This window comes from Panulirus ornatus, chromosome 5 (genome assembly GCF_036320965.1).
Source record: "Panulirus ornatus isolate Po-2019 chromosome 5, ASM3632096v1, whole genome shotgun sequence".
NCBI lineage: Eukaryota > Metazoa > Arthropoda > Malacostraca > Decapoda > Palinuridae > Panulirus > Panulirus ornatus.
The window spans coordinates 16,413,893-16,428,104 of NC_092228.1; the positions used below are offsets into that span (position 1 = coordinate 16,413,893).

Below are 14,212 nucleotides of genomic sequence, written 5' to 3' on the forward strand. Positions count from 1 at the left end.
AGTTAACCGGATAATCCAACACTACTGTGTAGACAGAAGAGGTGAACGCGCCCCATCCGTTCCTTCAAAAGTGGCAATTCTGCGTTCAAAAGAGAAATCAACGCTTACCGGACTCCTCGTACCGGAAAGAAGTTTCTCTAAATTGACTCACACGGTCACACTGCCGACGTCCACATCAAGCAAACATTAATCCACGGCAGTTTCAAAAGCCATTCCCAATCACTTAAAAGCACACCGGCCATAACCGCCGCCATCACTCTAAATATGATCTTATACAATTACCGTTATCAGACGATAATTAAACTACTTTATTCATCAAGGTGTGAGGTAAAGAAAACCACAAACACAAAAAAACAAGGGTTCTTGTCTTCTTCCGATTGTATGGGGAGGAGAAACATGTGCTGAGGGAGGGACGCGTCCGGCCAGGCCAGGCCAGCAGGCCCGGCCCGGAACCCTCTGACTCCGGGCCTTGTCGTACACGCCTCACGCCGCCACCTAACGATAATGGCGCCGCTGATGGAGTTACCCAACCAGCGCGTTCCTCACACACCTCCTCCCACCAGCACCGTAAACGGATTCTCGGCAAGACACAGGCGCAAAAACAGCTAGTAGGCCCAAACGAGATGTTCCGGTCATTTGAAACTAATGATACCAAAGCCTTCCGGCCGACCCCGAAATGTACGAGGCAAATGCGACGACACACAATCCGAAGACTTGCATATTTCCTCCTCCCTCGCTCACGGGCAACGTCTGAGATCGCCTCCTTCCCTCCACCCCGGCCAAAAAAAAACTCGAACGGAGAAGCCACTGCCTTTCCCATCGCCTCCTTCATTCACAAGAAGTCTCTGGTGGCCGCCCTCCCTCTGTGGGACACGCCCTTAGGACAGGACCCCTCCAGCGGAGGAACGTGTGGGACAACACGTGGTGCTTGTACTCTCAGGAGCCCCGCCGGCGCGATGGCTCAGGACCGAGGCCACGTACAGCCTCATCCAGCCAGCCAGCCAGCCTGCCTGCCTGCCGCTCGCTCCCACGACGCCACCGCCGCCGGCCAAGTTATGTCGCCCCCGCCGCTTAAGGAGTCTTCTCCCGCCAGATGCTCAACACTTCAGGTCCTCAAGGGGCTGAGGACATGGGAGGGAACTACGTCCCTCCCAAAGCCCTGAAGACATGGGGGCGCCTTCAAAGTGAATTACCGAGCGTTAAGTTGACAACGGGGTGTGTAAATACTTAAAATAGTTAACATCGCTTAACGAACCAAGAGAGCTACCAAAAATTACCTGAATCTGGGTCAAAAGAGAGAGAGAGAGAGAGAGAGAGAGAGAGAGAGAGAGAGAGAGAGAGAGAGAGAGAGAGAGAGTAATCACCCGGGCGTAACTACGTTCTTTTCTCGTTACTCTCCTCTTAAAGTGGGCTCATTAATTCCACTATAATTCTTGACACACCAGAAGACAAGATAAATGCATCACTTTCACGTAAAAAATATGGGCGGGAAAAGTACACAACTGAATGTTGGTTCGAAGTCACAAATTTCAACCTCAGTATGATGTTAGCGTGCTGTATTTATCAAATCCTTCAGTAAAAGACAAAAAAAACTAGTTTTCATAAACGACTACGCAAAGTCGATTAAACAATTCATTAAAACAAGAACTGGGTGAAGAGAAAACAAAAACGAAAGGCTACAGCCGAGGAGCAGTAATGTTAATACCGACAATTACATAAGCTGGATTCTGTACACATCTGCCGCTCCCTGAGGGGGAGAGGCTGTTTCTAATTAATTAATATTCACACATTTCGTGCGGTACCTACAGGCTGCTAACATGTAGACACGTAAGAATATTCCAGCATTTTTCACACTTGAAAAATACCACACACACAACACACACACAAAGTTTAGCGACTGACTCCAACACAAGCATACCCGTGTGGTAGGTACTTCATGGAGAGGCTTGGAGGCCTAATTTTCGACCTCTTTCGCCAGAGCTGACCGCGTAACCCTATACACACCTCGGGTAGATAGATTTCATTTTCACCGGCCTAAGCTCGCTCTGCCAACTGATTCCAACCAAGGCCTAGCGCGGGGGGAACCCCAACATGGTATCGCGGTTTCCTTAGCCAGATGGTATATGCGCTCCCGACGTGAGACGACGTGAGACGCACACCCCGGGTAAAATAGAATGAATAGAACATCTCAATGGCCGACAGGGTTTCTAGCCTCGTTCTTATCTTCCATGAAAGCCGAAACATATCATCTTCATTATGACTTTCAAAATGAGTAATATACCCTCTGCCTTATATATATATATATATATATATATATATATATATATATATATATATATATATATATATATATATATAATTACATGTATAATCTACATTCATTTTATTTTAAAACGGGCGTTTTAAAAAAAAAACTATTTTTCAGGTTCGACCGTTATTGCAGACGCTGACATGGAACTAGGTTATAGGCCTAGCCCCGGGGACGAGAAAGGGAAGGGGTAGGTGGGAGAGGTGAGGGAGAGGAGGAGAAAAAAAAATATGATAGTGTCTCCTAGGATACAAACCCGTCCTGCCCATCCACTCCAGCTGCTTCGCTTCTCCCCCCCACTCGCCTCCTCCTCCTCCTCCCTCTCCTCCTCTCTGGGGGTTGATGCATAACAAACGAATCTCAATAAATCCATAATCTACCAAGAGTACCAAACTAACGAGCTCCGAGTGGAGCAAGGGCTCACGGCCGGCGAGAACACCTCCACGGTAACATGATACTACAAGGAAAAAATAGGAATAAAAAAATGGAATGCATGAGCGCAGTCCCTTGTGTTTGGCTTGTGTATCGAGAGGTAAGACGAGATGTCTTCACGGCGGGTGCTGACTAGGGCGTTGCTATATCAACAAGGGGGCTATTAGACGTTAAAACACACAACGCAACGTCCTCGTATAAAACATCTTTTAACTCGCTTCACATCTAAACCATCCTACACACCCAGCACCGCTATGGTGGGGGGGAAAAATAAGAAATAAATAAAGACCACTGATAGATGATCGTGAAACACTCCCCGTGTTAAATCTATGCGAAATAACTGTACCACAAAAATAAAGACCGGCAAAACTTCTCACCACTCTATCTTCGTTCCGGCGAACACACGAGACGTCGGGATATCAAGTAAGGCTGACAGCGGGGCCCGGGACGGTCCCACACTCCCTCCCCCTCCCATCTCGCCTATACCCCCCCACTCCCTCCCCTCCCCTTCTCCCCCCATCCCACCCGACTCCTCTCCTCTCCTTGCCCGCGCTGGGAGTCCCCCTCCACTCTTGGGGGACATTTGGGACGGTGGGGAAGAGAGTTAGGGAGGGTTTACACTGGAGCTAAAGGGGTGGCTGGGGTCAGACGTCCCCTACATAACTATGTTCCCACCACAGGGCAAGACGGCGCACACCACCACCACACGCCTGCAAAACCCCCCCCGTCTGCTCTTGTCGGCGTCTCCGATGCCCCAGAAATGATTCTTAAAATGTTTCTGTCACTTCCATGTTTTCAAAACGTATCGCCTAGCCTGCTCCTGAAGCTGGGAGATACTAACTAAATGTCCGTAATTCCCCAAAGACCTATAAGGGGGTCAGGCCTCTGGCGCACGGACGTTCCCACACGAGAGAACGCGTGCCCAGAATCTTTCCCCAAGGGCTTTCCTCTGGTATATATATATATATATATATATATATATATATATATATATATATATATATATATATACATATATCAGATCTAATGTTCGGTACACTCATAAAAAAACAACAGCACGTATGTACTTACCTTATGAAGATACTGATCAAACATGCGTCCAAAATCCATATCACCTCCAATGCAGTAGGTTGCGTCCATAATCTGTGACATAGCAGACATGCTGACTAGGAATTTTCCGCTCCACTGCTTCACTACCTTTGATCAAAGAGGATACAGTAACTTTGATCGCTGGATTTTGTTTACCTTTTCGATCACTGGTCGGGAGATTCAACTGGCTAGGTTCTCGTGAGAGGTCTGGTCTGGTTCCTCTCTCTCTCTCTCTATCTCTCTCTCTCCCTCTCCCTCTCTCTGCTCAGCTAGAAATCAATATTTGATAACTCTGCCGTTTTCACAAGCGACCTGGCAACTATTGCACTGCTTTCGATTTGTTCGGCATCAACTGTTACTTGGGAAAATACACCAGCAATCCCAACTGCATCTTTGGGCCCCAGGTTCCCCTCTCACAAATCCTCCTCACCCACAATTCTAACAAAAAAAATCCTTCGCCAGAATCAATCCGTCACATTCATCTTTAAACTAGCCGTTCTTTGGTACACAAAACTACTTTACTTTCACTGTTAACTGGGAAACACTTGGTAAAGTTCATCACGTGTGTACAGAGTCCAGCGCCACACTGACAGCACCGTCCCTCCCCGCGGTCGCCGAGCCAATGACTTGCCAGCCCTTCGCTTGGCTCACTCGGCCCGCGCAGGCTTGGGTTGCCACTTCGCGCATTATCCACCCCGGCACTCTTCCAACGGGACACTTGCCTCTTCCAGCTGTTCCACACTCCCCCAGGTAGGTTTATAATCACCATTACAACCTTGGTATTACACCCATGCCATGGTTTCCCCCAGAAAACCCTAGCTCAAACCCCTAAATTTTATACTGGCAACACAAAAAAATATGGTAGCACGTGCGGAGGGGCTGAGATTTACCGCGAAATGTAGCACAGTTATCCCGTAGGTTTTAAATGGTGGCAGCGGTGTGTTGGTGTGATCAGTCCCCAGGTGTCGACGCTCAGCGTGGGCGGCGGGAGTGTGGCTTGTACTGCCACCCGCGTGACACCCTACCTACACCCGCCTGGGCCTTTCGCTTCGCCTCCCTTCGGCCACCTTGTATCATTCATCGCTAAAAGCTAAAACTGCAGTTATTTATACCCCAGGGGTAAAATTAGAGACGCTGGTATTTCGAAGGCGAACCAAGTCCTTAACTTCTTTTTTTTTTTCCGATGTTCTATTGATCATCCATTATTCTTGATGTAACCTACGAATGTAAATGTACGACGCAGTCACGAGACGAGGAGGGAAGTGGGGAGTTAAAATGAGCGGGACCTGATGGCGGAGACCAGCTCGCTAGCTTTCACCCAAAATATATAAAACGTACGTAAGGGAAGGCATCGAATGCTCAGTGTCTTGCCATTTCCAACCTGAGAGAGAGAGAGAGAGAGAGAGAGAGAGAGAGAGAGAGAGAGAGAGAGAGAGAGGGGGGGGGGATTCTTAGAATACAGAGCTTATCGAACTGTGAGTCCAGCGATGTGAATTTTTCAAAGGATTCATTCTCTTAACTCCTGCAGACATCTATCGCTGCATCTATTACATTCATGAAACATGGGCAACTAGATTGTTGGATCAAGGGCGACAAGACTGTTGAACCAAGGGCCATGAGGCTGCTGAACTAAGGGTAACAAGACTGTTGAACCAAGGGCCATGAAGCTTCTGGACTAAGGGCAACAAGAATGTTGAACCAAGGGCCATGAGGCTGCAGAACCAAGGGCAACAAGACCTGAATCAAGGGCCATGAGGGGTGCCGAACCAAGGGCAACAAGACTGTTGAACCAAGGGCCATAAGGCTGCCGAACCAAGGGCAACAAGACTGTTGAACCAAGGGCCATGAGGCTGCTGAACTAAGGGCAACAAGACTGCTGAACCAAGGACCATGAGGCTGCTTAACCAAGGGCAACAAGACTGTTGAATCAAGGGGCATGAGGCTGCTGAACCAAGGGCAACAAGACTGTTGAATCAAGGACCATGAGGCTGCCGAACCAAGGGCAACAAGAATGTTGAACAAAGGCCCATGAGGCTGCTTAACCAAGGGCAAGAATGTTGAACCAAGGGCCATGAGGCTGCTGAACCAAGGACAAAAAGAATGTTGACCCAAGGGCCATGAGGCTCTTGAACCAAGGAAAACAAGATCGTTGAACCAAGGGTCATGAGGCTGCTGAACCAAGGACAACAAGACTTGAACCAAGGGCAACATGACTTGAATCAAGGAACATGAGGCTGCTGAACCAAGGGCAACAAGACGTGAACCAAGGGCCATAAGGCTGCTGAACCAAGGGCAAGACTGTTGAACCAAGGCCATGAGGCTGCTGAACCAAGGGCAGCAAGACTGTTGAACCATGGGCAACAAGACTTGAACCAAGGGCAAGACTGCTGAACCAAAGGCCACGAGGCTGCTAAACCAAGGGCAACAAGACTGTTGAACCAAAGGCCATAAGGCTGCTGAACCAAGGGCCATGAGGCTGTTGAACCAAGGGCAACAAGAATGTTGAACCAAGGAACATGAGGCTGTTGAACCAAGGGACATGAGGCTATTGAACCAAGGGCAACAAGACTGTTGAACCAAGGGACATGAGGCTGTTGAACCAAGGGCAACAAAACTGTTGAACCAAGGGCCATGAGGCTGGTGAACCAAGGGCAACAAGACTGTTGAACCAAGGAACACGAGGCTGTTCAACCAAGGCCACCTGACTCACCAGAAGGGCCTCAAGGTTGGAAAGGCCAACCTTGGACACTGATACCGGTAACACAGGGTGGAATCCAAATACCGAAATGACATTAAAAGTGATGTTTAAAGTTTAAACTGCCCGATTCGACGTCTAAGAAGTCAAACTGCTGCAGACGGTATAGTGGTTCAAACTGCTAATATATTCGACCTGAAGGCGGTGGGGGGAGAGGAAGGAAGGGGTCATTCTATTGAATTCACCATCAAGAAGACCAGACTGCCAAACTCGACATGAAGATAAAACTGCCAGATTCGACGCATGGATCCCACTGCTCGACACAAAGGCCATAATGCTTCTATATGATTCGACGTTTCATGCCACATTCCACTAACCGACACCATTACAGTTAAGCTGGTATTTGTCACATATCCTACACCACAGGAATGCAAAACGCACGCAACCCGACACGGTCATTTCATTCATCCCAGCGAACCCCTTAAGAGGTTCAAGTCATGTAGATGCCCTTGGGTGTTAAGGAGAAAAAACATGGATGTGGGAGAGAGTCAATCAAAACCACCTGACCTCAGTTTTGGTGGCGTTCCTTAGCAGACACAGGTGTAAACCAAGTTCAGACAGACAGAGGTATGTCTGTCCTGGTCCAGACATACGCATACTTGCGTTCAAGACATGGCCCCACCCACACGCAGGCAGGCATGTCCACACACGCACCCAGACATGGGACATATCCTCGCTCACATACGTGAATACCTAGGTATACTAGCATTCATTAGGCATGCTACAGTCCACGCCCCTACAACCAAGACACAGAAGACGTCTACACACGACATGGAGGCAGCCGAGCCCGAGACACGATAGCGTCTACACTCGAAGACACGCGGCTCTTGTGTTTAGGTACGAGGCTGTGTTTTCCAATCAGGTCCCCAGGAACTCAAGCCTCCATTCCCGAGTCGGATATAACACAGTTCGAAGCCCGTTAAAATCTCTCCTCTACACCGTGGCAACAAAGTCTTCAGCCACCCTAACATCATTGAGTCGACCCATCTTCCTCAACCAATAAACCCCCCCCAGACCTAACCCCCGTCCTTCACTATCAACCTCCTCTTAAACCCCGACACTGAGCAACCTAGGGGGGAAGGGTCACACGAACACCTCTTAAAACTAACTTGGAACATATATCCCCAGCTCCAGTATCATTATCCCACCACTCCTTGTAACTCTTCATCATCACCCGAAAGGACGTCACTTATACAACCCTACGATCCTACGTCAAGCACCTCCCAGGAGCGTACGACTCGGCGCTTCTTAAAAAAAAAACCCAACCTCTGACCCTCCTCCCTCTTCGTATGAGTGAGGGATCTCTAAACACCCTTGCGAACCCACCTCTTCCTAACCCCTACCTCCAGGTGGTACTTCACCTCTCAAAACCCACCCCGAGCACTCTCACGATCAACTATATAGGCCAACGTCCCTTCAAACCTAGCTATGGTATTCTCTGGGAAAGCTACCTCAACTCTCCTTAAAACCTAGCATTAGCGTTCCCTGGGAGACCCGCTCCAGCGCCCATGACAGCCTAGCTCTGAGTATGCCCTACAAGAGAGATTCTTCCACGTCCCAGGTAACCTAAATCAAGAACTCCCTCCTCCCCAACGCACACCCCCCACGGGAAACCATCCATCGTTCCTCAACACCTCCCTGCGTGAGGTGACTTAAACACCCTTTACAACCTACTTTGAACACCCACTTAAACACCCCCTTAAAACCAACCCTGCAATCCCCTGCAGCGACAGCCTTAAACGCCTCCTTAAAGCCAATTCCAAACCTTCCCTCAGGAGAGACCACACCAAACACCTCCCTTAAAACTATCCCCTCCAGACACGACACCAGAATCCCTTAAAACTATCCCCCTCCAGACGCCACACCAAAAACCTCCCTTAAAACTTTCCCACTCCAGACGCCACACCAGGATCCCTTAAAACTATCCCCCTCGAGACGCCACACCAAAAACCTCCCTTAAAACTATCCCCCTCCAGACGCCACACCAGGATCCCTTAAAGCCAATACATACCCCCCCCCCACCCTTTTTTCCAGAGGTCATATCAGGGCCCCTTAAAACCAACTCCAAACCACACCTCCTCCTCCTCACCACCAGCAGGAGAAGCCACATCAAGGGTTCCTTCCTCCACCACCCCTTTGGCAGCTCTAGCTACCTTGAGCACCCCCTGGAGGAGGAGCCACCTTAACACGGGCATAATTCACTTGCAACGAGGAGCCTGCTCAATTAACTAGTTTTTAGCTTCGCCCGGAGAGGAAGTTGGTGAAACACTTCTTTTTTTTTTTCACTTCTGGTCACGACTCCCTAAGCTTTGTTCCCCAACTGTTTCAACAGCGGCCGTGAGACGGGTCCTAAAGAGTCGTGGCTGGCTGCCTACCACCGACCAGGGGTTGGCTTACTGCTCTTCACCTGGCTGGTGCACAGCGACGACGACGAAGGCAAGATATCGTCCGCTTGCTGACTGACGACTGTTACGACGAGAGATGCTCGGTGGATGACTGGTCCTTTCTACTAGAGCCATATGGTCGTTAGGTGACTGGTAGTTACTACTGGAGGTGGTTGTTAGTTGACTGATAGATACTACTGGAGATAGTCGTTAGAAGAGTGGTCGTTACTACTGGAGACGGTCGTTAGAAGAGTGGTCGTTACTACTAGAGATGGTCGTTAGAAGAGTGGTCGTTACTACTGGAGATGGTCGTTAAGTGACTGATAGTTACTGTTAGAGACGGTTGTTAAATGACTGACTGTTACTACTGTGTGATGGTAGTTAGTTGACTGATAGTCACTACTGGAGATGGTTGTTAGTTGACTGACTGTTACTACTAGAGATGGTTGTTAGCTGACTGATAGTTATTACTGGAGACGGTTGTTAGCTGACGACGACATCTTCAACAAGACACTGTCGCTACCAATCCCGAACCTTAACGGATACGTTATGACTGGAGACAAGGAATGAACCAAGATGGAGACTCTTTGAACCGAAGACCTTTGATAACTATGACTAATTATAACTTAAGCTGTTTCTTACACTGGCAATGGCGGGGAGGGGGACAGTTAGAATTGAAGACAGTTCTCTCTACTTTAATCGTTTTCCTTAAGTAAATACAACCCCCATGGTATGAATTTACAGGACATCTTCAAGATGGAGAGAAAAATGATTATTGGGATCGACATGTTAGTAGGGCAAAAAGGGAGTTGAGCAGCCGTGCACTGGGCGATGCCAGAACAATTTCGTCTACAGGCCGCCGGCCTCTTAACAACGTGACCGGATACAGTTTTAGGAGTAGCTTAATTTCAGACCCTAGAGTAGGCCAGGGCACAGACCCACCTGAGATGGGGGGAGGGGGGGTGGTAGAAGACCTCCCAAACCACCGTAAGGTTTAACGTGAGGAAACACACCATGAATATTACAAAGAAAGAAAGAAAGAAAGAAAGAAAAAAAGATTAAATTTCACACCCTCTTCAAAACATTTCAGGCCCGCGAGAGCTCACCATACACATGTAACGCAAGCATTATCAATTTCTCAAGAATCTTACATATATATATATATATATATATATATATATATATATATATATATATATATATATATATATATATATTCCTATGAGTCCACGGGGAAAATGAAACACGAAAAGTTCCCAAGTGCACTTTCGTGTAATAATCACATCATCAGGGGAGACACAAGAGAGAAATATAAGTCAGTTGATATACATCGAAGAGACGAAGCTAGGACGCCATTTGGTATATATATATATATATATATATATATATATATATATATATATATATATATATATATATATATATATATATATATATTATCCCTGGGGATAGGGGATTAAGAATACTTCCCACGTATTCCCTGCGTGTCGTAGAAGGCGACTAAAAGGGGAGGGAGCGGGGGGCTGGAAATCCTCCCCTCTCGTTTTTTTTTTTAATTTTCCAAAAGAAGGAACAGAGAATTGGGCCAGGTGAGGGTATTCCCTCAAAGGCCCAGTCCTCTGTTCTTAATGCTACCTCGCTAACGCGGGAAATGGCGAATAGTTTAAAAGAAAATATATATATATATATATATATATATATATATATATATATATATATATATATATATATATATATATATATATATATATCTTTCTTTCTTTCATACTATTCGCCATTTCCCGCATTAGCAAGGTAGCGTTAAGAACAGAGGACTGGGCCTTTGAGGGAATATCCTCATCTGGCCCCCTTCTCTGTTCCTTCTTTGGGAAAAAAAAAAAACGAGAGGGGAGGATTTCCAGCCCCCCGCTCCCTTCCCTTTTAGTCGCCTTCTACGACACGCAGGGAATACATGGGAAGTATTCTTTCTCCCCTATCCCCAGGGATAATATATATATATATATATATATATATATATATATATATATATATATATATATATATATATATATATATATATATCCATGATCAGAGCTGGCCACCACTTTAATGAGAACTTCCAGTATCTGAACATTATTTGAAATACTTTGCCACTTATTAACAACAAAAGTTTCTTCCAATCCGTTCATTAAGTAGTTAGTCGAGGATGCGTTGTTACTCTGGCATCCGCTTAAAGCGTTCGCCTACAACGAGACTCGTTTGTTCCAACCGCCGTATTTTCATCAGGGCCGATGGAACAAGATGGCTAGCCCGCGAGCCTCCACGGCGGATGAAACTCGTTCTGGCCAAATCAGCTGAGGTCATAAAGTGAAAGAAGAAATGGTTTGCTAGTCTGCGAGCCTTCGCAGAGGAAACTGGCGGTATATCATGCTTGTGTGTGTGTGTGTGTGTGAGTGTCTGTACGTGGGGAATCCATGAAGCTTGGCCAAATACGTTTTCTTGAACGAGGAAGATACGGTAACACCTAATGGTGAAATGCCAATCGCAAAGTATACTGAAATTCAAGAAATATTTTTCATAACGGACCATTTTCTTTTTCTTTCAGTTCCCCCCCAAGGTCAAACATGATGAACAACAAGGAACAATTTCAGGGCCATCTTCCCCTTCTTTCGAGCCATTTTCGCGACTTCTCGAGACCTGGATTTTTCATTTTTTTTTTTTTTGTGTAATGCAAAACATCGGATTTATTCGAGACTTTTGCACCAGCCGGACGAACAGCGAGTTCATGTAAGGGATGAGCAACGGTATCCACGATCCCCCGACGCATCCCCAGGACACGTATCCCACCTCGCCAGACCCCAGTGGGCATGACTACGTAGCCTGCCTCTTTGTATCCTGCTTCTCTGTATCTTCCCTCTCTGTATCCTACAGTTTCACGACCTGCTTCTCTGTATCCTACAGTTTCACAACCTGCTTCTCTGTATCCTACAGTTTCACGACTTGCTTCTCTGTATCCTACAGTTTCACAACCTGCTTCTCTGTATCCTACAGTTTCACAACCTGCTTCTCTGTATCCTACAGTTTCACGACCTGCTTCTCTGTATCCTACAGTTTCACAACCTGCTTCTCTGTATCCTACAGTTTCACGACCTGCTTCTCTGTATCCTACAGTTTCACAACCTGCTTCTCTGTATCCTACAGTTTCACGACCTGCTTCTCTGCATCCTACAGTTTCACACCCTGCTTCTCTGTATCCTAAAGTTTCACGACCTGCTTCTCTGCATCCTACAGTTTCACACCCTGCTTCTCTGTATCCTACAGTTTCACACCCTGCTTCTCTGTATCCTGCAGTTTCACACCCTGCTTATCTGTATCCTGCCTCCCTACATCCCTACCTCTCTGTATCCTACATTTTCACACCCTGCGTCTCTGTATCCTGCCTCCCTACATCCCTGCCTCTCTGTATCCTACAGTTTCACACCCTGCTTCTCTGTATTCTTCAGTTTCACACCCTGCTTCTCTGTATCCTGCCTCCCACATCCCTGCCTCTCTGTATCCTACAGTTTCACACCCTGCTTCTCTGTATCCTGCCTCTGTATCCTACAGTTTCACACCCTGCTTCTTTGTATCCTGCCTCCCTACATCCCTGCATCCTACAGTTTCCCTAGCCTTCTGAACCTTCAGTTACAATGCCCCTCGGCGTATTACCTCACCTCCTTCCTCCCTCCCCCGCCCATGAGACCCCTGACCATCAACTCCTTGGTGGTCGACGGCCAGAGACGTGGAGAGCCAGGCATCAAACGCTTGCTAACATACATCCTCACCCAGGAAAACTAAAGGTGAATTCCTACGTTTTCTTAAAGAAAAAAAAAAAAAAACCATCTTGAAACACTCCTCTGCTCCCCGTTTTCTAAGTCCACATCCTGCCTACAATGCGATGAACAAGTTTGTACGTGGGGGTGGTAAGGGTTCGAATCCCTCAGACCCTTCGTTAGGGACAAGCAAACTGCCCCAGGATCCCCTTTTTTTTTTTTTTTTCTAAATCACGAGAAACTCTTCTGGGAAGCTGAAGTACCCAAGGTTCGAATCCCTGGGAAAAAAAAAAAAAAACCTTCGTCAGCAGATAAGTTCGTTCTCTGCCTGCGAAACCTTGAGAACACGCGTTGACATCCCCGGTCTCGAAACCCTGGGCAGAACAGGTTTCTAAGCACCAAGCACAATACAAACAAGAGTGTATCAGGTTTCTAAGCACCAAGCACTATGCAAGAAGTAGTAAAACAGGTTCCTGACGCTTGACTTTCACACATGTTTTGTGTCGAAGGGTATCATGCAGACGCTGGGGGGGGGGGGGGGGGGGGGGCTAATGCTACCTACTCTTACTCCTCAAAATAACGGGGGGGGGGGGGGACGGACTGCTGGCGATTGACGTCAACAGGACATCTGGAGAGAGAGAGAGAGACAGACAGAGAGAGAGAGAGAGAGAGAGAGAGAGAGAGAGAGAGAGAGAGAGAGAGAGAGAGAGAGAGAGATCAGGTTTTCCCCACTGGCCATCACCACCGTGTCACGGTACAAATTTCCCGGCGCGTTAGATAAGCAGATAAGATAAGAGGCCCAGAGAGAGAGAGAGAGAGAGAGAGAGAGAGAGAGAGAGAGAGAGAGAGAGAGAGAGAGAGAGAGAGAGAGAGAGAGCCTCAAGGACCAGACACTTGGGCGGGCTGACACCTGCTGCTGAGCCACACACACACACACCGTCACTCTCACTCGCTCTTCGGTCGAAAAACATTCAACATATATCACCCCCTCCCTCACCATCTCCTCCTTGTATATACGGTCAGTCTAAACGTGTGAATGATGAATGGTCACAGCCGATCTTAAGGTAGCGGCCCGTGTGCGTCCTGTGGAATTTATGTGCACGTGGCACCCGGCGAGCGCACGCGCGCGCTCGTGTGTGTGTGTGTGTGTGGGACGAAAAGGAGTGCGGTCACGTCAAGGAAACCCTCACGCCAAAGGAGTCCACCCTCTCCCTGCTACTGAGTGTAACGCAGCCTTCGGAAACCACAGGAGCCCTACGTAAGTCGTCCTGGAGTTGTACCACAACATACAACTTCAGTGATGAGCACCTTAATGTAAAGTGTATCCTACCGTTGCAAGACCCGGGTTTAATGAGCTGGAGAGCGAGATCTCCAGGGAAGATGGTGGCCAGGCCACGGGTTCTCCCCCGGCCGTGGGAAGCGGCAGCGCTCACCGTGCGCCAGCGGGAGTGTA

At 47.7% G+C, this 14,212-nt stretch overlaps 1 protein-coding gene across 12 annotated transcripts in view; it reads right to left on the reverse strand.

The window, feature by feature from the left end:
- Nucleotides 1-14,212, reverse strand: part of LOC139748602 (TOX high mobility group box family member 4-B-like) — an 844,810-nt gene that overhangs the window by 519,535 nt on the left and 311,063 nt on the right. For 4 of the 12 annotated variants that reach the window (XM_071661725.1, XM_071661723.1, XM_071661737.1 and 1 more), the window contains exon 1: nt 3,812-4,458. The exons of 5 other annotated variants lie outside the window; for them this stretch is intronic. In XM_071661725.1, coding sequence (XP_071517826.1) covers nt 3,812-3,901 — 90 coding nt within the window. In that variant the 5' untranslated portion in view covers nt 3,902-4,458. Of the gene's footprint in view, nt 1-3,811; nt 4,459-14,212 lie in introns of those variants that run through there. 3 more of the 12 variants (XM_071661738.1, XM_071661724.1, XM_071661722.1) reach the window with 1 other exon arrangement.